The following is a 20,804-nucleotide window of genomic DNA, read 5'->3' as shown; positions in this document are numbered from 1 at the left end:
GGATGAATGGGTGGGTGGATGGATAAGTGGATGGGTGAATTGATGGGTGGGTGGGTATATGGATGGGTGGGTGGGTGGTGGAAGGATGGGTTGATAAATGGGTGGGTGAATGGATGAATGGATGGGTGGATAGATGACTGGATGGTGAATGGATGGGTAGGTGGATGGGTGGATAGATGAATGGATGGGTGAATGGATGGGTGGGTGGGTGACTAACCCCATCTCTACTAAAAATACAAAAAATTAGCCAGGTGTGCTGGCATGCGCCTGTAATCCCAACTACTCAGGAGGCTGAGGCAGGAGAATCGCTTGACCCTGGGAGGCGGAGGTTGCAGTGAGCTGAGATTGCATCATTGCACTCCAGCCTGGGGGACAGAGCCAGATTCCATCTCAAAAAGAAAAGGGTGGATGGATGGAATGGCAGTTCACTAGGAGGGGCCCAGAAAGCGTGAATGGATGGAATGGCAGTTCACTAGGAGGGGCCCAGAAAGCTTGTGCTATAATGTACCCAGAAGTGGCTCCACTTGGGCACATGCCCCTGACCCACGGCTCTCTTGTCAGACCTACAGGAAGTGGAGCTCGGAAGGTCGAGGGGGAAGACGAGGCCACGACGCCCCCATGATAGCCTATGACGCCCTCCTTGCAGCAGGAAACAGCTGGACTGAGCTGTGTCACCGGGCCATGTTTCATGGAGGTGAGATGTTCCTTAATGGCCGTGGCTTCCTGGAGGGTAGCGCCCTTCTCCTGAAGCACCCCCCTTGGAGTGTCCTAGGACCTCAGGCATTCAGGGGCCACCTCCTGAGCCTCAGCATGTGCGTCCGTCTCTTCCTTTCTGGAACCCGCTTTGGGAGGGCACAGGCTCCAGGGTACACTGGCTGACCTGAGCATGCTCATGTGAGGACATTACAGGATACAGGTGCGGCTGCAGGTGCCTGCTGTGAGCTCCAGCAGACCAAGAGTCTCTCACCTGGTCCACGAGCCTGGAGGGCAGTGCAGCCTTGGAGTAGGTGGGGTGTGGGGGTGTGGAGGCTCCTGCCCTTGCCACTGCTGCCTCAGACTGGCCACCTTCACAGGGTTCTGTTCCAAGGTCACCGTCATCTTGTCCTTTGCTCTGCAGCCTCTGTGTAAAGTCGCAGACTGCGGCCTGGAGTTAGGTCCTGGGCTCCCATCCTGCTCCATCCGTGCTGGCTCTGTGCCGCCCTGGCCGTCTCTGGCCATGGAGGGAGAGGAGGAAGCCCAGCAGAGTGGCTGTGGCAGCTCCAGGCAGCTCCTACCCGTAAGGTCAACCCTGTGCCTTGTGGGAGCAGCTGTTATGGTTCTGTGAGACTGGCTGAAATTGCCTCCCTTCAGTGAGGCTTGGAGCTGAGCTTGACCACAGACATGAGCTGGGAAAACACACATGTGGCCCCGTTTGGTCAGGAAGCCTCTGCACAGATCCGGCTCAGCCCCTGGAGGGGTTTCCTCCGTGACCTCGGCTCAAGGGTGGGACCGTGCGGCCTCAGGCTCCCCTCCCTCTGCCTTCCTTCTGCAGCATCCTGTGGCCTCACTGACTCTTAGTGCTGAAACACCACTTCACACAGATGCCTGCCCCAGGGAGGGAGAAGGGAAGTGCCTGTCTCCCTCCCGTTTGTTTTTGGGCTTTTTTTTTTTTTTTTTTGACAGGATCTCACTCTGTCACTCGGGCTGGAGTGCAGACAGGCAATCTCGGCTCACTGCCACCTCTGCCTCCCGGGTTCAAGAGATTCTCCCGTCTCAGCCTCCCGTGTAGCTGGGATGACAGGCGTGAGCCACCGCGCCGGCCTGCCTGTCCCTTTTATCAGCTGCCCCCAGCAGAATTGGGGTTTGGCCCACCTTAGGGGCGGCCAGCCCCAGGGGTCTTGCGGAGGCCCTGGTCAGGTGGAACCCACTGCGACTGCTGCCTTTGCATTTCAGGGGAGAGCGCGGCCACAGGCACCATTGCCGGCTGCCTGTTCGGGTTGCTGTATGGCCTGGACCTCGTTCCCAAAGGCTTGTACCAGGACCTGGAGGACAAGGAGAAGCTGGAGGACCTGGGCGCGGCTCTCTACCGCCTGTCCACAGAGGAGAAGTAAAGCCGTTTCTGCCACTTTCCCCCTAGAGAGCCGATTCCACCCCCGGGGCCCATAGCATCCTCTCGCAGCCCCCTGGGTGAGGGTGTCTCTGTGAGGCTCCACTGCAGTCTGTGCCTGACTGGCCACATCTAACTCTATTTCCAGTTTCAGAAGCCTAACTGCTGCATAAAATACATTGTTTGTCTTGCGAGAATATTTTCCGTCCTCCACCATCGACGCTGACACTGCGTGGATTTGCCGCACTTGGACCTCCATGCGTGGCACTCACCCGCAGTCTCCTGGACGGGCGGTGTATTTTATTCTGTCGCAGAGCTAATGCTGTTTACTCACTCTCTTCAACAACACTAACTGCGGTGGTGGCCTCCAGCAGGCCCCCCGCTGCACACCCTCCGTACTGCCTCTGCCTCCAGGCGTGCGTTTCCCCGTGAGGGCCGATGCACCGCCTCCCCCCACCCCCCACCCTCCCATGTCCACAGTGGGTCGTGTGTTCCTGGACAGAGAAACAGTCCACAGTGGGGCCTGCGGGACACACATAGCAGCATTGCTCTTAACCCCACCCACCTTTTTAATCACACTAGATTTTAAGATCAATCTCTTTTTGAAACAACTCACGGAGAAAACCAGAACATAAATGGCCTCCTGCCAGCTCTGGCGTGTCTCTGTAGTCTGCCTTAGTGGGCCAGGTCCAAATGCAGAGAAGGCCTTTCCCTTCCGCGCCTGCCCCGCCGGGCTCGCTGACGAGGAAGCGCTGTCCCTGCAATGAGGTTCTCTCTCAGAGAGTCTTGGAAAAGAGATCACTTGCTTTTGTTTAAAATAAATTTGGACGTGATTTTTCCATGCAGCATCTGGTGTGAATAAAACAGCAGTTGACTGATGTTTACCGCTGTGCTTGGCCGCTTGGCTAGGGCCTTTTTGTTGTGATTTCATTAAAGGGCTCCCCTCTGGGCAGAGTCGGAATCCCAGGGGAAGCCCCAGCCTCAGGGAGAGGAGGCGGTGGGGCAGAAAGCCTGGTTGGTTGGAATCTCTGCAGGCATCCAAAATACAAGCCCTACCCCCACGGGCTTTGTCGTCTTCTTCTATGGGATGATTTGAAAGGGGAAAGTGGTGATGTCTTTATGCTCCCACTTAGGATTCCTGTGTGAGTAGACTGGCAAGAGAGGCTGGTGGACTTCACAGGTGGGGGCCACGGACTCCCAACTCCCAGGCGCGTTGGGTCCAGGCTTCCCGGACCAGCCCTGCCAGCCACTTCCAGGCGCCTCACTCCCCGGCCACCTCCCCTTGATGGAAACGACCCCTGCATTCATTCAGTGCAAGGAGCAGGCGTGTCCCGGGGGTGGGCGTGTCCTGGGAATAGGCTTGTCCCGGGGGTAGGGTTGTCTGGGGGTAGGTGTGTCCCGGGTGTAGGCGTTTCCCTGGGTTAGTGGTGTCTGGGAGGTAGGCGTGTCCCGGGGGTGGGCCTGTCCTGGGGATAGGAGTGTCCCGGGGGGTAGGAGTGTCAGGGGGAGGTAGACATGTCCTGGGGGTAGGGGTGTCAGGGCCGGGGTAGGGGTGTCCCGGGGCGGGCGTGTCCCGGGGGTGGGTGGGTCCCAGGGGTAGAGGTGTCCCAGGGGTAGGGGTGTCCCGGGGATAGGGATATGCTTTGCTTTTTCCATAGAGATGGCCCGTTCGTTTTGTGGGAAGTGTAGTCCATGCTGATGGAGGAATCCGTGGCCTTCTATGCTGCAGCAATGTGGCTCCGTGCTGAGCTTCCGAATAACTGGACTAACCGTGCTGCTACTGGTGCTTTAAGTCAGAAGAACCAGAGAGACAGGCACACTGGGGCAAAGGGCCTCACGTCACACACGTCCATGCAGCGTGGTCCCAGGACCCGTGGGTGTGGGGAAATTAACCGAGAATTACCTTTCAGGAAAAGAAACCCAGTTAAGGTAAGTCGGAACTGTTGCTAGCATAAGTAACACAGTCGTAGTACCCGTTTTGCCCGCTTACCGGGAAGTGGCCCTACCTGTCCACCCTGCTGTATGGAAGAGAAAGCCAGCTCGCATAAGCAGGGCGCAGCTAGATTCAAACAGGGTAGACTCGGTCTCCATCCACAAATCAAACCCCTCTGTGAGAATCAGAAAGTGAGTCTATTTACAAACTGATTATAGATTAAAACACACAAACACAAAATCCACAAGCATCATAAACAAAAGCCGGCAGTGCCTTGCTTCACTTTCCTGTTACAGAGAGACCCAAAAGTTGAAAAGAAAAAGCCATAGAAAGCACTGAGGGGACACTGAGCCAACTCTGCTCTTTAAAACGGCACCAGCAGGTTTCATTTTTGCTATAAAAGTGACGTGTGCACAACTTCACGAATCCAAACACTGTTAAAGGCGGCGTGTGGGGAAAGCTGCTTCCAACCACCCAGATAACACAGCCACGGTCGCCTAAGCCTCCTCCCAGGAGCCTCCTCCACACACACCCCCCAGGCTGTGTGCCTGTGTGAGACACACCTGCATATGTGAGATAACAAGGCCACACTCTCCTCCCAGGAGCATCCTCCACACACACACCCTGGCTGTGCACCTGTGTGAGACACACCTGCATATGTGAATAACAAGGCCACGCTCTCCTCCCAGGAGCCTCCTCTGCACACACACCCTGGGCTGTGCACCTGTGTGAGACACACCTGCATATGTGAGATAACAAGGCCACACTCTCCTCCCAGGAGCCTCCTCCACACACACACCCTGGCTGTGCACCTGTACGTGAGACACACCTGCATGTGCATGCTATGCCACACACACGATTTCTTTCCCCAAACAGGAAGCATGGTATATGTCATGGTTTGCTTTTGGCTGTTTTCATTAAACTAGGTTTTAAAATATTATTCTGTATCATCATACATAGACCAATCTCCACCTTTTTAACTGCTGCCTAGTATTCCATTGTACTCCTGTGCCATAATTCAAATACCCCATGGATGTGGCTCTCAGTGGTTTCCATCGTGTGAGTGGCATTTGCAAACACCTGCTCTTAGGGCAACTTCCACTGTTGCTCCCCAGCTCTTTTGAAAAGGACTTAGTCTCTCCCTACAGCGCAGCGATGCCGTATTTCATTCTAGGATGCATTTTTGTATTTAATTTTTCTGAAATTGTGGTGCATCTTATATTTTATGGTGTCCATAGTTTAAGTGATGGAGTTTTTATTTTTCTTTCTCCAAGACATTCTTATGAAATAAGATGTGGCCAGGTGCAGTGGCTCAGGCCTGTAATCCCAGCACTTTGGGAGGCCAAGGCAGGAGGATCACTTGAGCTCAGGAATTTGAGACTAGCCTGGGCAACATGGCAAAACCCCATCTCTACAAAAAAAAAAAAAAATACAAAAATTAGCTGGGTGTGGTGTTGGCGCCTGTAGTCCCAGCTCCTTGGGAGACTGAGGTGGGAGGATTGCCAGAGCCTGAGAGGTTGAGGTTGCCGTGAGTCGAGATTACATCACTGCACTCCAGACTGGGTAACACAGTAAGACCCTGAAAAAAAAAAGAAAGAAAGAAAAAAGAAAGGGAGGGAGGGAGGGAAGAAGGAAGGAAGAAGGGAGGGAAGGAAGGAAAAGAAGGAAGGGAAAGGAAGGGAGGGGAAGTGGAAGGGGAAGAAAGGAAGGAAAGAAGGGAGGGAAGGAAGGGAGGAAAAGAGGGCACATTTGACAACCTCTTAGGCCCAGCAAGGTGTAGCTCCCCAGGAGTTCTTCTCTGGGAGAATCAGCATTGCACATCCCTGTGGATCCACATCTCTTGCAAGACATCAGGCACCAGGAAGGGGCAGGCAGGAGGATGAGCGCCTCTCACTCCCAGATGGCAGACAAGGATGCTTCAGAGGCAGGTGGGGTCCAGAATATGCCCGTTCTCAGCCTGAAGCTATTGGCAGACACCTTTCTCTCAGGCCCACAGATGTGAGGTCTGAAGCCCGGACTTGGGATGGAGAGTTCCAATCATGGCTGAGAAAGGACATGTGTGTCCTCACAAACACACCACACAGAAGTCACACGCTAGGAACATGTGCCATGTGGGAATATGAGCATGTCAGTAACACACACATGTTTAGACTTCAGGCTGATTTAGATGAATCCGTTTTCCCAAACTCTTTGATTAGAGATTTTGCATTTATATTCAAAATTATTGCGTCCAGTGTTTTCATATCTGAAAGCCATGGCAGAGCTGTCCTTCCTTTCCCACGTTGGAGGATGTGGATCCAGGGAGGCTCTGTGACTTGAGTGGGCAGGGCAGCTGCTCAGGGCGCCCAGCCGAGGAAGTGGCGAAGCCCAGCCCCCGTCAGACCAAGAACGATGCTGCTGCAGGCTCCCAACGGCCAGCCCTGCGGCAGGTGGCATTTGAATGTTATTTCCCCTATCTATTCCATGCTCCCCTAGAAGCCGGGCCCTTTTTACTACCCCCATTTTGTAGACAAGGAAACTAAGATTCAGGGGGTTTGAGTATTTCTCCCAGAGCTGCAGTTCGTGAGCACAGAGTAGCTTTTAAACCCAATGCATCTGAAAACCACACTCAAGTCTTCTCCCCTTCCCCTAATTCTGGGAGACCTCACCACCACCACAGCCCTCAGCAAACCCTGGTGATTGCATAACCTCAGGCCCAAGCTTCCAGAAGCCAATGCCACCTGTTTTGGCTGTGGGTATAAAAATTAATAAAATATCAGCTGATAAAATTGGTAATACCCAAACTGATGTTCCATCCAAACATCTGTGCTTTAAAAACTCTATCATTGAAATTCATTCCAAAGGTCCCATTAGGTTGGAAATAACTCTAGAGTCTCAGTGCAGGCACTGCCGTTCCCCTGGGTAAAATCCCCGGTGTGTAAACGCATTTCCAGTTAACACACTGCAGCTCCCTGGGTAAAATCCCTCGTGTGTAAACGCATTTCCAGTTAACACACAGAAGCTCCCCTGGGTAAAATCCCCAGTGTGTAAACGCATTTCCAGTTAACACACTGCAGCTCCCCTGGGTAAAATCCCTTGTGTGTAAATGCATTTCCAGTTAATACACAGAAGCTCCCCTGGGTAAAATCCCTCGTGTGTAAACGCATTTCCAGTTAACACACAGAAGCTCCCCTGGTTAAAATCCCTGGTGTGTAAATGCATTTCCAGTTAACACACAGAAATAAGTTATCAGCTCTCTTAGCCCGTTGCGGGAAAAGCATTCACATGAGGTCTCAAAGAAGAGCCTGAGACCGTCTCGGGATTCGTGTGCCACACCCCGAGCAGCGGCTGCTGGTCAGCAAACAAGGGCTTAGACAGACAAAGGCAGGGACCTCGCCTGATCTGGGGCAGACAGACAAAGGCAGGGACCTCGCCTGATCTGGGGCACTCTGTGTCTGGCACCACACACATCGCGAACATTCGGTCTGGTGGCCACAGGGGCGGTTCCCAGGGTCTGAACCATCGTGTGGCCCTGTGGGCAGCATCTCCCTGCCTTCCCCACCCTCCTTGTACCCTGAGAAGGGCGATCGCCCAGGACCCCCCACTCTGGCTCTCCCTCGGGCAAGAGAGGCTGCACAACCTGGGGCCCTGGTGGTGCCAGCGGGGACCATGACCAGCCTGCAGATTGGGGGGACAGTCTTGTCTTGTCCCACACACCAGGAAACCGGAGAGCACAGAGTCCCCAGGGCCTGCCAGTGGGGTGCTGGTGCATCCCAGGGTTCCGCAAAGCATCGCCTCTCCCAGCACCCATCTGTGCTGTCAGGGTCCTTGAACGACACCTGTCATGACGCGGCTTTGCTGTCTCCCTCTCCTATCTTAACAGTTCATTTTTAAGTTTGTTTCAAACAAAACTGGCTCGGACAACTCCCACGCCCCTTTGCCCAGCATCAGCAGCCGTTAATATTTTCCCTCGTCTCTCACTGCACACACACGTGCATTCGCACGCACACACTCCCACATATGAGCACGCACACACTCCCACATATGAGCACGCACACACTCCCACATATGAGCACGCACACACTCCCACATATGAGCACGCACACACAATTGTTTCTGAACCATTTGAGAATAACCTGCCGACCCTGTATCCTCTCACCATAAATATTTCAGATGAAATTCCTCAGAAAAGACAGGCTCTTCTGTAACCACTGTTTGCTTATTCAAAATCGGAATTTAACCTTCAATAATGCTATTATCCAACATAACAGCATCCTGTTGCAATATAAGATACTATATTGTGTTTTTATTATGTGTTAGAAATTGTGCCTACTGTTTCATCAGTTTCCTTTATAATCTATATATTTGTAGCACAAATTCGTGACAGAAGCTCACTAACCCGATACCCGGCATGTCCCACAGGTACTGAGGGGCCCAAGGCAGTTGCTGTAATTAGGTGGCAGGCAAGCGTCCCTGGAACCCTCTGCTGACTTACTCGTGTCTCAGGCCTGGAAGAGCATCCAGTGCTTATGGCCTCAGTCAGCCTGGGATGGACAGTGACCCCATTATCAGTCACAGCCGGCCAGCTAGACACTCCTTCATTGATCACTACCAGTTTACCAGACGCCCCTTTGTGGGTCCCAGCTAAGTCAGTCACATAAAAGATCTTACGTAGGTCACAAAAAGATGTTCAGGTCAAGGCTTTGGGGTATCCTAGCCCAAAAGGCCACATCGATCATTAGCCAGATTTATTTCCAGGAAATACAGATACTCAGGTTCTCCAGCTGATTCATTAGTACAGTCTGAACTATTCCCCACCTAGTTACAAAAAATCAACAGGGAGCAGTTAGCAAACACTTGTTCTCGGCTTTACTAGATGGACAGTGACCGTTGCAATGATGCTCAGAAGCTGCTGGGGAGGGGATTGGCCAGATCAGCTCCGCCGCCGCCTGAGGGCTGCTCTCGGCCACCCCACAGGATCCCAGCCGGGCCCCTGGCCTTCCAGGGTTTTTAGAAAGTACTCATCCCTTGGGGTTAGATTTTCTTTTTCATAAATCTAATATTAGATTCTTTAGTAATCTCTTCTCAGCCTTTTGGCTAAGATCAAGTATAAATTTATTTGTAAAATGTTAGGAGCCTCAACTTAAAGGGATCTGTGTTATTTAAAACCAATTTCAAAAAAACTGCTAAGAAGGCGAGCTTGCTTCTCTCTCTCTTTTTTTTTTTTTTTTGAGATGGAGTCGCACTCTGTCACCCAGGCTGGAGTGAAGTGGCACAATCTCAGCTCACTGCAACCTCTGCTTCCCGGTTTCAAGTGATTCTCCTGCCTTAGCCTCCTGAGTAGCTGGGACTACAGGTGCACACCACTGCGCCCAGCTAATTTTTGTATTTTTAGTAGAGACGCGGTTTCACCATGTTGGCCAGACTGGCCTCAAACTCCTGACCTCGTGATCTGCCTGCCTCGGCCTCCCAAAGTACTGAGATTACAGGCGTGAGCCACCACACCCAGCCTTTCTCTTTTTATAACACTAATTCAGTGGACCCTGCCTGGTCGCCTGGAGCCGGCCACTGAGCCCACGCCTTGCTGGCCTCTGCGCAGAATGCTTCCCGTCATCAGTAGAGCAGTTGGGCCATGGAGGCCACTTATTCGAGGCCTTTGGTTAGACCCTTTCCAGGTCCACACTCTGCTTGGGGACCACATTGCGGGCAGGCGTCTCTCACCCTGCCCGGCCCAGACACTGGCAGGTCCGCGTCTCCAGAAGGGCTCTCATCCCTCTAGGCTGACCAGCAAGAACCCCAGGAGCCCAAAGGTGCAGCCCCAGTGTCTCTGTCCATGAGCTGTGGAAGGGGCTCTGCCACCGCAGCTGCTAAACGGCCCCTCCCCTCTCCTCGCCTGCCCCAGGGGGTTGCTGGGCGCTAGCTACCTAGGGAGGTGTCGCCCTCCCTGACCTTCATGGCTTCAGGGTAAAAGGGGCACAGAACAAGCAGCCATAAAAACAGAAGAGGCTGAGCTGGGCATGGTGGCTCATGCCTGTAATCCCAGCACTTTGGGAGGCTGAGGGGCATGGATCACGAGGTCAGGAGTTCGAAACCAGCCTGGCCAACATGGTGAAACCTCATCTCTAAAAAAATACAAAAATTAGCTGGGCGTGGTGGCGGGCCCCTGTAATCCCAGCTACTTGGGAGGCTGTGGCAGAAGAATGGCTTGAACCCGGGAGGCGGAGCTTGCAGTGAGCCGAGATCACGCCACTGCACTCCAGCCTGGGTGACAGAGAGAGACTCCATCTAAAAAAAAACAACAACAACAACAAAAAAGAAGACCCTGCTCAGCGCACTCATGGAGATGTGCAGAGGCACGTGGCCCTGCCCCTGGGAGAGGAGCATTGGCACCACAGCAACATGAGCAATTCCACAGGCACGGATGGAGCCACAGCCAGGTTGTGTCCCCCCAGACAGGCCCATAGTGCCCTGAGAGCATATCGGGGAGGCCGGGACTGAGCTGCAGAGGGGAGAGAAGCCGGGGACTGAGCCGCAGAGGGCAGGGAGGCCGGGGGCAGAGGGCAGGGAGGGTGGGGGCCAAGCTGCCAAGGGGAGGAAGGGTGGGCGGCCCCAGGCTCATCCGCAGAGGGGCAGGAAATGGCAGTGCAGGCCTCTGGTGTTGATGGAGGCCCAGGACATGTTTTCTAAGTGCTGTTGGCCGAGGGCATCCAAGTGTCCCCGTCAGAAGCATGTGGGGGCTGGTGCAGGGATGTGTGTGACATGGCTGAGGCTGGTCCGTGTTCTGAGCAGGCTCCTGGAATAGCCGGACAGTTGCAGGCCCAGCTGCCACATGAAACCAGCCCTGCCCTTCTCTCAGAGGAGGAAACCGCGGCTGAGGGTGTTCCCTGACCGAGGGCTCTCCGAGCAGGGCCAGGCTCAGGTGAGCCCAGCACAGCCACTGACCAGGCAGAACAGTGACCTCCAGGCCCTGCTGGCCAGAAGGTCCCCAGCAAAGAACCTGCCAACGGGCACTGCTGTCCATGTCAAGGTGGGCCCGGGTGTGTCTCCTGTGCTGTGATGGCCTCTAGTCTCACTGTATTTTCAAACGACCTCTCTGGCTGGCCAGAGCCACCAACAACTAAATTAGGAAAGCCGGGCACCCTGCTGTTTATATTGGCCCCTGGGAGGAAGACATTCCATTCCCTGTGGGTTCTGCAGCTCGTCCAAGTGCTGAGGGGACGCCGAGGGAGGCCTGGTCTCGCCCCGCACTGCTGGGTGGGCAGCGGTCACACAGGGCAGCCCAGACTTGGCCAGCGCAGCTCTGACCAGGGGCCATTGCAGGAGGCTTTGAGGGGCAGGGCTGACGGCCCAAGGGGCAGCGCTGGCTCCGGCGCATGAGGACGCATTCACTCAGCAGCAAGGTGTGCAGCAGGGGTGGGAAAGGGCGGGGGGCCCACCTTCGCAGCAAGTGAAGCCCCCGATCACAGCGCGCCTCGGGAGACGCGCAGAGCCCCGCTCGGGAGTCGCTGAAAGTCCTGGGCCCCCCTCTCAGTCCATGCTGTTCCCCTTTGTGGGGACGCAGAGGTCTGTGCAGGTCACCGTGGGGCTCACAGAGCTAGGCCTCTGGGAAAGACTCCCTGAGGTGGGGGCATCTGAGCCGGGTTGTGAAGGATGAATAGGAGCTCGTCAGGGAGGCAGCGAGGCTGTTCCAGGCTGAAGGGCACAGCGAGGTTGGGCGTGGAGTGGGAAAGCAGGGTGGGGGCTGGAGCTGGCAGAAAAGGGGGTGGCGAGGAGAGAAACAGGGCTGTGCAGTGGGTGAACTGAGCCTCCGTGGGGCGCTGCTGGCGGTGGGTGAACCGAGCCTCCGGGGGGCGCTGCTGGCCTTGGGTGAACCGAGCTCTGCAGGGCACTGTTGGTCGTGGGTGAACTGAGCCTCTGCGGGCGCTGTTGGCAGTAGGTGAACTGAGTCTCCACGGGGGCTGTTCACCACCCACGGGTCTGCTGCCAGCCTGCCCGGCTGTGCCCAGCGCTGCTCTGGACTCAGGAAAGTAGAGATCAGAACCAACACGGGTCCCGCCCACGGAGGGGCTCTGCTCTAGTGGGGAGCTGGGCAAAAACAGAGGTGACTTGTTTAAAAGTGCACTCGGATCTTAGAAAATTATAGTGCTGTGGACCGGGCGCAGTGGCCCACGCCTGTAATCCCAGCACTTTGGGAGGCCGAGGCAGGCGGATTACGAGGTCAGGAGATCGAGACCATCCTGGCTAACACGTGAAACCCCGTCTCTACTAAAAAATACGAAAAATTAGCTGGGTGTGGTGGCGGGCGCCTGTAGTCCCAGCTACTTGGGAGGCTGAGGCAGGAGAATGGCGGGAACCCGGGAGGCGGAGCTTGCAGTGAGCCGAGATCGTGCCACTGCACTCCAGCCTGGGAGACAGAGCGAGACTCCATCCCAGGAAAAAAAAAAAGAAAATTATAGTGCTGTGACAGTAGTCACCCGGGACGTGCCAGCAGCAGCAGCACACACTGAGCCAGGGGCTCCCAGAATCCCCCAACCAGTGAAGCCCAGAGCACAGAACACGCTGAGCCGGGAGTAGACCCCGGAAGAAGGAACCACCCACAGGTTCAAGGAACCCAAAGACAGCAGCACCTCTGGGGCTACCACGAGGGGCGGGGACCAGAGAGGGTGAGCGCAATAGTGGGCGGTGGGCGCAGGACCTTGTGATGAGAAGGGGCAGCCCAGAGGGACGGCAGGACAGCAGGGAGCAGGGGAGTGGCCAGGCCAGACCCAGGGAGGAACTTGGTTAATGATGATTGCAAAACACAAAGGCTCTGTGAAGGGGGCTGTGGAATCCCCTCTCGCTCCCGCCCAGGGGTGTCATCCTGAACCGCGGACGCCTCCGACAGCCACAGGTCCATGGCTGTGGCCACCTCAGCGAGGCGGGGCTCACCCCAAAGAGGACTTTCTAGCTCTGGCCGAATCCCCTAATCCTCAGCCGATAAACCCAGAAGAGTATCCTGATCTCTGTGAGTAAAAATGTGTCTCAGATGATCACGCTGCAGGGTGAAAGCCGGCTGTGACAGCTGAAGAGCTGGACCGGGTGGCCAAGTACGTCCTCCACGCTCACCTCTGGTTGCTGGCCAGGTCTTGATGGCACCCTGACCTCATGACTGGTTACAGACTTAGATGTGCCATGGAAGAGCTAAACTGGATTTTGAGCCACTATGACTCATAAGGAGGACATGCAGCAAGTCCAGCCTATGAGGATCCACTGACACGGCCCCACGACCCGGAACAGGCGCTCAGCCTCGACACGGGGCTCCGAGTGTGGGGAGTGGTCCCATCACCAAGCTGCCCACCACCTGAGGCCACAGCAATGGGAATTTAGAAATCAGCGTGGAGCTCCATCACTCTCTTCGTCCAAACTCGCCTCCTAACAAGCTGTTTTCCTCTTTCTATTTGGACGGTGGGGCTCAGAAGCCACCAGCGAGGGATGCGGGAAGGGGTGGATTGACGTCACACGTGGCTGAGCCTGGTGGCCTTTATTCAGATGATCAGAATGTCCCCACAGCAAACAGTCAGCATGGCTGGTTCAGTCATCTGAATGACTCACCTGCAAAGTCATTAAGACGACTGAAACGCCCAGAGAGCGGGGACAAAACCTGTGACAGGCTCTGTGGACAACGGCCTGAGAAGTTCAGCCTCCTCGGGTGAAGGGAGCGCAGCTGTCCACGGGTGGCCGAGTCATAGCAGAGGGAACGTGCCCAGAGACACCCGGCGGAAGGCAGGTAGGGCCGCTGACCCTGTGATGGCTGGGAGGGCAGCCTTCAGAGGGAGCACGATGCCCCCAGGCTGGTCCCCCAACCCCGAGGTCAGCCTGCTTCTCTGCCCTCCCCATCTCCGTGGCGCAGTTGAGGATGTGCCTGTCCACTCTGGGTTCAGGGGCGTGTGGGCGGCCTCTGGCTGGGGCAGTTCTGGGGCCGCCCAGGGTCACTTTACCAGCCATGGGGACACAGCAGCTCCTTCCTGGGTGGGCTCCGATGACTCAGAACAAGGGCGTGCCTGGCAGCAGGACGCACAGCTGCTCCTTGGATTAGTTTATTTTTACAGTCGTCCTAGCTCGCAGCACACTATGGCCTTGCAGCGGGTTCCGAGTTTAGTTTTCGTGTAAATGCCTCATCCTCGGCAGGTTTGGAAGGAGCGCCGTCTGCCTCAGTGGTTCCGAGTGGGGTCCCCGGACCAACGGCCTCGGAATCACCAGGGACTCGTTAAAATGCAGATTCCCAGGCCCCTCCCCAGACTGTGGATCAGAGGCGTTGGTGGTGCGGCCCCAAAATCCGGATCTCAGCAAGGCCTCTTGATCCACTGATGCCCACCGGGATTTGGGGGCGAACAGCACACTCTCTCTGCATAAACTCACTGAACCGGGCGATGGAAGCGTCTCGGGGAGGTGGGAGAAGCGGAGTCCTGTGTTCCATCTGCCGCCCTGCCACTCCTCCGTGTGGGGTCCGTCCTGGCCCTGGGTCATTGCGTGCCCACGGCAACATGGCCACGTGGTCATATGGTCAGCCGCTGTCACCTCCTCCATCAGGGCTGCTTGGCAACAGCTTTTAACAAGGAAATCCGTCCATGGCTTCAAAAACAGAGCTCTGTCTTTTGGAAAAATGCAGACAAACACAAAAAGAGAAGTATGTTCACGCATTTCCTTCTGGTCTGTTTTCAGCCTGTCCTGTTCAGCTTCTTTTTTTTTTTTTTTTGAGACGGAGTCTCACTCTGTTGCCCAGGCTGGAGTATAGTGGCACAATCTCGGCTCACTGCAAGCTCCGCCTCCCGGGTTCGCGCCATTCTCCTGCCTCAGCCTCCCAAGTAGCTGGGACTACAGGCGCCCGCCACCACGCCTGGCTAATTTTTTTTTGTATTTTTAGTAGAGACGGGGTTTCACCATGTTAGCCAGGATGGTCTTGATCTCCTGACCTCGTGATCTGCCAGCCTCGGCCTCCCAAATCACGCTGGGATTACAGGCGTGAGCCACCGCGCCCAGCCTCAGCTTCTTAAAAACAATCGGGTTAGAGTGAGCTTTTCACTTGGCTCCACATCACCAGCCGCGTCCAGCTGCCGACTCTTCTCCCACAAACGTGGACATGCCGTTGTGCGGCCGCCCTGGAGTTCGACATCGAGGATGCTCTAGATTTTTCAGCATGAAAAACAGCACTGTGAAGGCAACTTTTCCTGTAATACTCGAGTCTTTGTTCCCCATCCCTGATGATTTCCTTAGAATGAATGACTAACAGGTGTGACAGCTAAGATTCTGGGTGCGTCTACACAAAATCACCATCTGGGGAGGTCAGAGATGGCTCCACCCCCTGCCACAGATGGGGAGACCTTCCAGCTTTGCTCCTGTGGTCACAGCTGCTCAGAAGCAGAACATCGGACCCAGGCTCAGAAAACACCACCAAATCACAAAGACCCTGTCTCTCCAGCCAGGACCCATTTTGTCCCACCTCTTTGAAAGCTGGGCTGGTGGGAAGGAATCCCTGGTGGACCTGCAGAAAAACATCTCACTGGGAAAGGGCGGCAGCCCCCAGCCTCAGTGGCTCCTCTGAGCCATTTTGAAAGGGGTTCCAGAGAACCACCAAGTGATCCCAGCCCTCCTCCCTCCTCTCTGCAGCCCCCTTTCCTTCCTCTCTGCAACCTCCTCCTCCCCTCTTTTCAGTAGCCCCGTCTTTCCCTCCTCTCTGCAGCCCCCTCCTCCCCTCCTCTCTGCAACCCCCTCCTCCCCTCCTCTCTGCAGCCCCCTCCTCCCCTCTCTGCAGCCCCCTCCTCCCCCGCTCCTGGGGGGTGCTGCCCACTGCAATGCTGGTTCCTGCCCAGGAGCTTGTGAGGAAACTCTTTCCACCTTCTCTGCCCACCCCAAGCCTGAGCGGTTTACTGAATCTTCAGAATCTCTGCTGTAGGGACCCAGGTCCCCGGGATCATGGCAGAATTTAACTATGCTGTTAATTTTATCTATCATACTTCAAGGTAGAGACATACACAGGCCACACAGAGAATAGACACTTCTTTATACATGCTTTTTTACCTACTGTACAAGCAAAGTATGTTCGTTAAAAATTTTTTTTAATATGTTGCGTATGCAAAGCGGTTTTCCAAACGCTTTCACAAAACTGTTCAACGTCAACTCCTCAATGCCCTTAGGAGGAGCATGTGTCAGAAGTTCCTGCCATTTAACAGGAAACAGTGACCCAGAAAAGCTTTTGCATCCCTGACAACCCCGAATTAACAGCAGGGACAGCCCAGAAACCACAGCTCCTGGCTCCTAACCTCTTTTTCTCCCTACCAGACTTTTGGGGCCCCTGAAAAGGTGGGATTGCCCCGTGACAAATGTTCTATAGAGTCATCTTGGAAAAAAATGATGATGAAGTAAGTGATGATTCCTTTTTTTCTGCAGCCGGAAGAGCAGCAAGACCTGCAGTGACGTCATGTCTGTGGACGCCCAAACCCTAAAGAAGAAGATGGGCAAGCTGGCCTGTGACCCGGCCGCCCACTCCATCCTCAGCAGCCTGCTGCTCTATGTCACGGGCCACGCAGACCGGCCCCTGGGGACAGAGGCCAGGGAGAGCAGGCCCAGCCACCAGCCCCAGACCCAGGAGGCCACCCAGCGGCCCACGCGCTTCCAGCTCCTGCAGGCCAAGTTCCTGGGCACTGGCCGGGAGCGCTACCTCAAGAGGACCCGGGAGGTGGGCCGGCTGATCTCCAAGGACAAGCAGGGGCTGGGTGGGGGCCTCGTGGGTGCCACCATCAACAAGCTCCTGGAGAAGACCAAGGAGCCGGCCCCAAAGCCCTGCCTCAGCGAGAAGCCCCGCTGGGGCCACCCAGCTGGGAAGAGCACCGTGAAAAACGTCCTGAAGATATTCTTGGCCGCCGAGGAGAAGGAGGCGAAGGAGAAAGAAGTGCGCGAGAAGCCCCCTGCAGAGCGGCCCAAAGCCGCCAGGGGCCTCTTGCCGAAGATCATGGGCAAGAGCTCGGTGCTGTCCAAGCTGCGGGAGAAGTTCGAGCAGAACAGCTGCCTGTGCTCCGAGGCCAGTGCGCTGAGGCTGCACACGCAGGAGCGGAAGAAGAGGAACCTGCAGAGGAAGAGGATGCACCGGCCAGAGGTACGCGTGCTGCACACGGCCACCATGGCCAGCACCTGCGTCAAGATGCCCCCTGTCCGCTTTCTAGCCTGCACGGCCGAGCCCCTACCGGCCCTCAGCATCGCCACCATCGTCTGTGGCCCCAGGAGCTGGCTGTCCCACTGCACCAAAATCAGCCACTCGGAGGCAAGGTGTCCACCCAGAGGAGAAGCCAGCGTGCGCCCTAGTGCCAGGGAGACGGGGCCCAGTGGGAACAAAGCAGTGGGAAAGGGGCCTTTGGAGGAGGAGCCCCAAAGACAGCCAAGGCCCTCGAAGCCCGTGACACCCCAGGTGATGGCTCGGAGGGACGGCCATGCTGTCCCCTCGCTGGCCCGCTCTTGTGCTCCCTGCACAGGTGGAGTCCTTCCTGGCCTTGTGCCTGCTTCATCCCCACTGGGACCGGCCAGCCCGTGGGGCACCAGATCAGCCAGGGGTGACGGGACGGCAGACCCCACCGCAGAGAGCACCGCAGGAGGTGTCCAGGAGGTGAGGGGAGCCAGACTCACGTGGTCTCCTGGGCCCCCAGGCGAGAGTGCGGGGGACGGCCCTGAAATCACCATGACAGTTTGCAGTTCAGAGGATGAAAGGGAAGGTGCAGGCTTCCCAGACCCAGGGAGAGACCCCCTCTTTGCCACCCAGAAGTATTTCCCAGAACAGAAGGTGCCGGAGCACATCCCACCCCTGAATGCTCAATCGGTCCAGGCTGCTCGGAGAACACAGCCTGCCACGGAGCCTCCACAGATAACTGTCCAAATCCCAGTTGTCCATGAAATGCCAGCCCCTCCCACCAGGCTGCAAAATACGTCAAGTGGTGAAAACAAACCTTCTTGTATTTTCGGAGGAGAGAATGTGGTCGAAAATGCACACACAGAATTTCCCACCGTGACTGAGAACAGAAGGGGTCACCGAGCCCCAGTGGAACTGAGCAAGCTTTCAGGGATGCAGGCAGGACTCGGGGCCTCTTCACCGCAGGGGCCACGGGCAGCTCCATATCCGGCAGCAGCAGGGACGCAGGCGGGACTCGGGGCCTCTTCACTGCAGGGGCCACGGGCAGCTCCGCATCCTGCAGCAGCAAGAGGGGCTGTGGGTGCTGACCACAGTGTCCCAGAGACACTTCTGACACACAGACTCCAGACAGATCCTGCTGGCAGGAAGGAAAACAAAGGCAGCTTTGAGAATTCACACGGTCCCAGGAATCCTGACGATATTTCAGGAGAGAGGAACTCTGAGTTCAGAGATGAGAAGCAGCCGTTGCCGGAATCTAATGAAATATCAACGCAGAACAAGGGCTCTGCAACAAATTATCCTGCAGCCTCACAAAACCTTCCAAGGGGAAACACCAGCCATGCCTCCAGCAGCCAGCAGGTGCCGTCCCCCACCGGGAGAAAGCCAACAGGAGCCCCCACGTCGCTGGCGGCATCATCCAAGGGGTGTACGGGGCCTGAGGGTGTCACCCCGATGGGCACGACTGTGCCCGGCGCGCTGGAGGAATGCAGAAGGCCGCCGCTGATAGAGTCTTCTCAGCCCCTGAAGGCTGCCGACGAAATCACCAGCCATGATGTTCGCGAGAACCCACTGTCCTCATTAAATGAACAACCCAAACCAGGTATGAAAGCCTGTGGGGCGATGGCAGCTGCAGGGAGCGTTGCGAGCCGCACCACACCTGCACCAGCGCCAGGCAGCACCCAGAGCCCTGGAGACCGCACAGCGGGAGAGCCAGAGACGCGGGGCCAGGGGGGAAGCAGAGCCGTGTCCGAAAGCCATCCCAGAGGAGAGGCTCTCCCTCAAGACCCTCATAGCCACAGCCTCCTGGCCCCCGGGGGATCCTCAGAGCCCAAGAGTGGAGCAGCAGGGAGGAGCCTCCTGAGAGGCGTGGCCCTCGTCCAGCACCCAGAGGGCATTGCGGCCCTCGCCCGGCACCCAGAGGACATTGCGGCCCTCGCCCGGCACCCAGAGGGCACTGCGGCCCTCGCCCGGCACCCAGAGGACACTGCGGCCCTCGCCCGGCACCCAGAGGACATTGCGGCCCTCGCCCGGCACCCAGAGGGCACTGCGGCCCACGCCCGGCACCTAGAGGCGCCCCGATTACACATTTCAAACACGTTGGCAGCCAGCAGACATACGGCAGCTGTGGGAGGCAGAAAGGATGTGGCTGTGGAAGGAAACCTTTTGGGTTTCAGCACAAAGTCTGGCATTCCTGCTTCTGATCATCCTACGCCACAGGCAAGGAGCGTGGCAGAGTCCCCCAGCTATGGCCCTGGACTCCCGCCGTCGCCTCCTGAGAACCCACAGGCAAAGGGCAGGGAGGGCATCAGGTCTCCCTGTGGGGCGGAGCCTGACCATCTGCTTCCCGCGGTGCCTCCCGCGGAGGTGGACATGGGGTGGGTAGGTGGCACCCACCAGCGGGGCCCTCCCCATCTACAGGCACACCTGCCCCCTACTGCTGGTGACACACAAGCAAAGCTCCGGGCCAGTGTCCCCGAGCCTAGGACACAGGCAGGTGAATCCCAGGAGCGTCCCCTGACACAGGCGGACCTGGGGAGGCGACAGAGTCACCAGGCACAGGAGGAGACCCCCCAGCCCGGGGGTGCGGGGAAGAGGGTGGCGCCGTTGGGCCCAAAAGTTGTGCTGAACCCAGCAAAAGAGCCTCAGACACGGTGGGCACAGGATCTGGCCGGGGACAAAGGGATGGCCATTGGGGTTGGGGGCACCTGCCAGTGCAGTGACCAAGGTCAGCAGCATCTGCAGGGACCCTGGGAGGAGCAGGGGAGGAGCATGGCGTGGGGAGAGGGCACCAGGGCTGCCAAGAACCCAGCTGTGCCTCCAGGGGACCCCAAGGGGCTGGGAAGCCCGGCGGCCCAGGGACAGGCCCCGAAACAGGTTCAGAAATGGGCCCAGGGACAGGTTCAGAGACACGCTCAAGAACAGGTCCAGTGGCAGGCCCAGATAGAGGCCCAGGGGCAGGCACAGGAACAGGCTCAGGGTGGGACCCAGGGACAGGTTCAGGGACAGGCCCAGAAATGGGCTCAGGGGCAGATTCAGGGACAAGCCCAGAAACAAGTTCAAGGACAGGTTCAGAAATGGGCCCAGGAAGAGGCTCAGGGACAGGCCCAGTGGCAGACCCAGATAAAGGCCCAGAAACGGGCTCAGGAACAGACCCAGAAAGGGGCTCAGGAACGGGCTCAGGGGCAGGCCCAGATAGAGGCTCAGGGGCAGGCACAGGAACCAGCTCAGGGTGGGACCCAGGGACACAGTCAGGGACAGGCCCAGAAACAGTTTCAGAATCGGGCCCGGGGACAGGTTCAGGGACACGCTGAAGAACAGGCCCAGTGGCAGACCCAGATAGAGGCCCAGGGCCAGGCACAGGAACAGGCTCAGGGTGGGACCCAGGGACAGGTTCAGGGACAGGCCCAGAAATGGGCTCAGGGGCAGATTCAGGGACACGCCCAGAAACAAGTTCAAGGACAGGTTCAGAAATGGGCCCAGGAAGAGGCTCAGGGACAGGCCCAGTGGCAGACCCAGATAAAGGCCCAGAAACGGGCTCAGCAACAGACCCAGAAAGGGGCTCAGGAACGGGCTCAGGGGCAGGCCCAGATAGAGGCCCAGGGGCAGACCCAGACAGAGGCTCAGGGTCAGGTTCAGACAGAGGCTCAGGG

At 56.9% G+C, this 20,804-nt stretch overlaps 1 protein-coding gene across 2 annotated transcripts in view; it reads left to right on the top strand.

The window, feature by feature from the left end:
* ADPRHL1 (ADP-ribosylhydrolase like 1) overlaps positions 1-20,804 on the top strand; it is a 49,842-nt gene that overhangs the window by 24,644 nt on the left and 4,394 nt on the right. Inside the window, exons 6-8 of one of the 2 annotated variants that reach the window (XM_032151413.2) lie at positions 562-694; positions 1,933-2,086; positions 16,425-20,784. In XM_032151413.2, the coding sequence (XP_032007304.2) occupies positions 562-694; positions 1,933-2,086; positions 16,425-20,784 (4,647 nt within the window). Of the gene's footprint in view, positions 1-561; positions 695-1,932; positions 3,061-16,424; positions 20,785-20,804 lie in introns of those variants that run through there. The other variant, XM_058438122.1, reaches the window with a different exon arrangement.

This window comes from Hylobates moloch, unplaced genomic scaffold (assembly GCF_009828535.3).
Source record: "Hylobates moloch isolate HMO894 unplaced genomic scaffold, HMol_V3 SCAFFOLD_4, whole genome shotgun sequence".
Classification (NCBI taxonomy): Eukaryota; Metazoa; Chordata; class Mammalia; order Primates; family Hylobatidae; genus Hylobates; species Hylobates moloch.
Note: the sequence above shows the minus strand (reverse complement) of the source record. Positions and strands in the feature narration are given on the sequence as shown.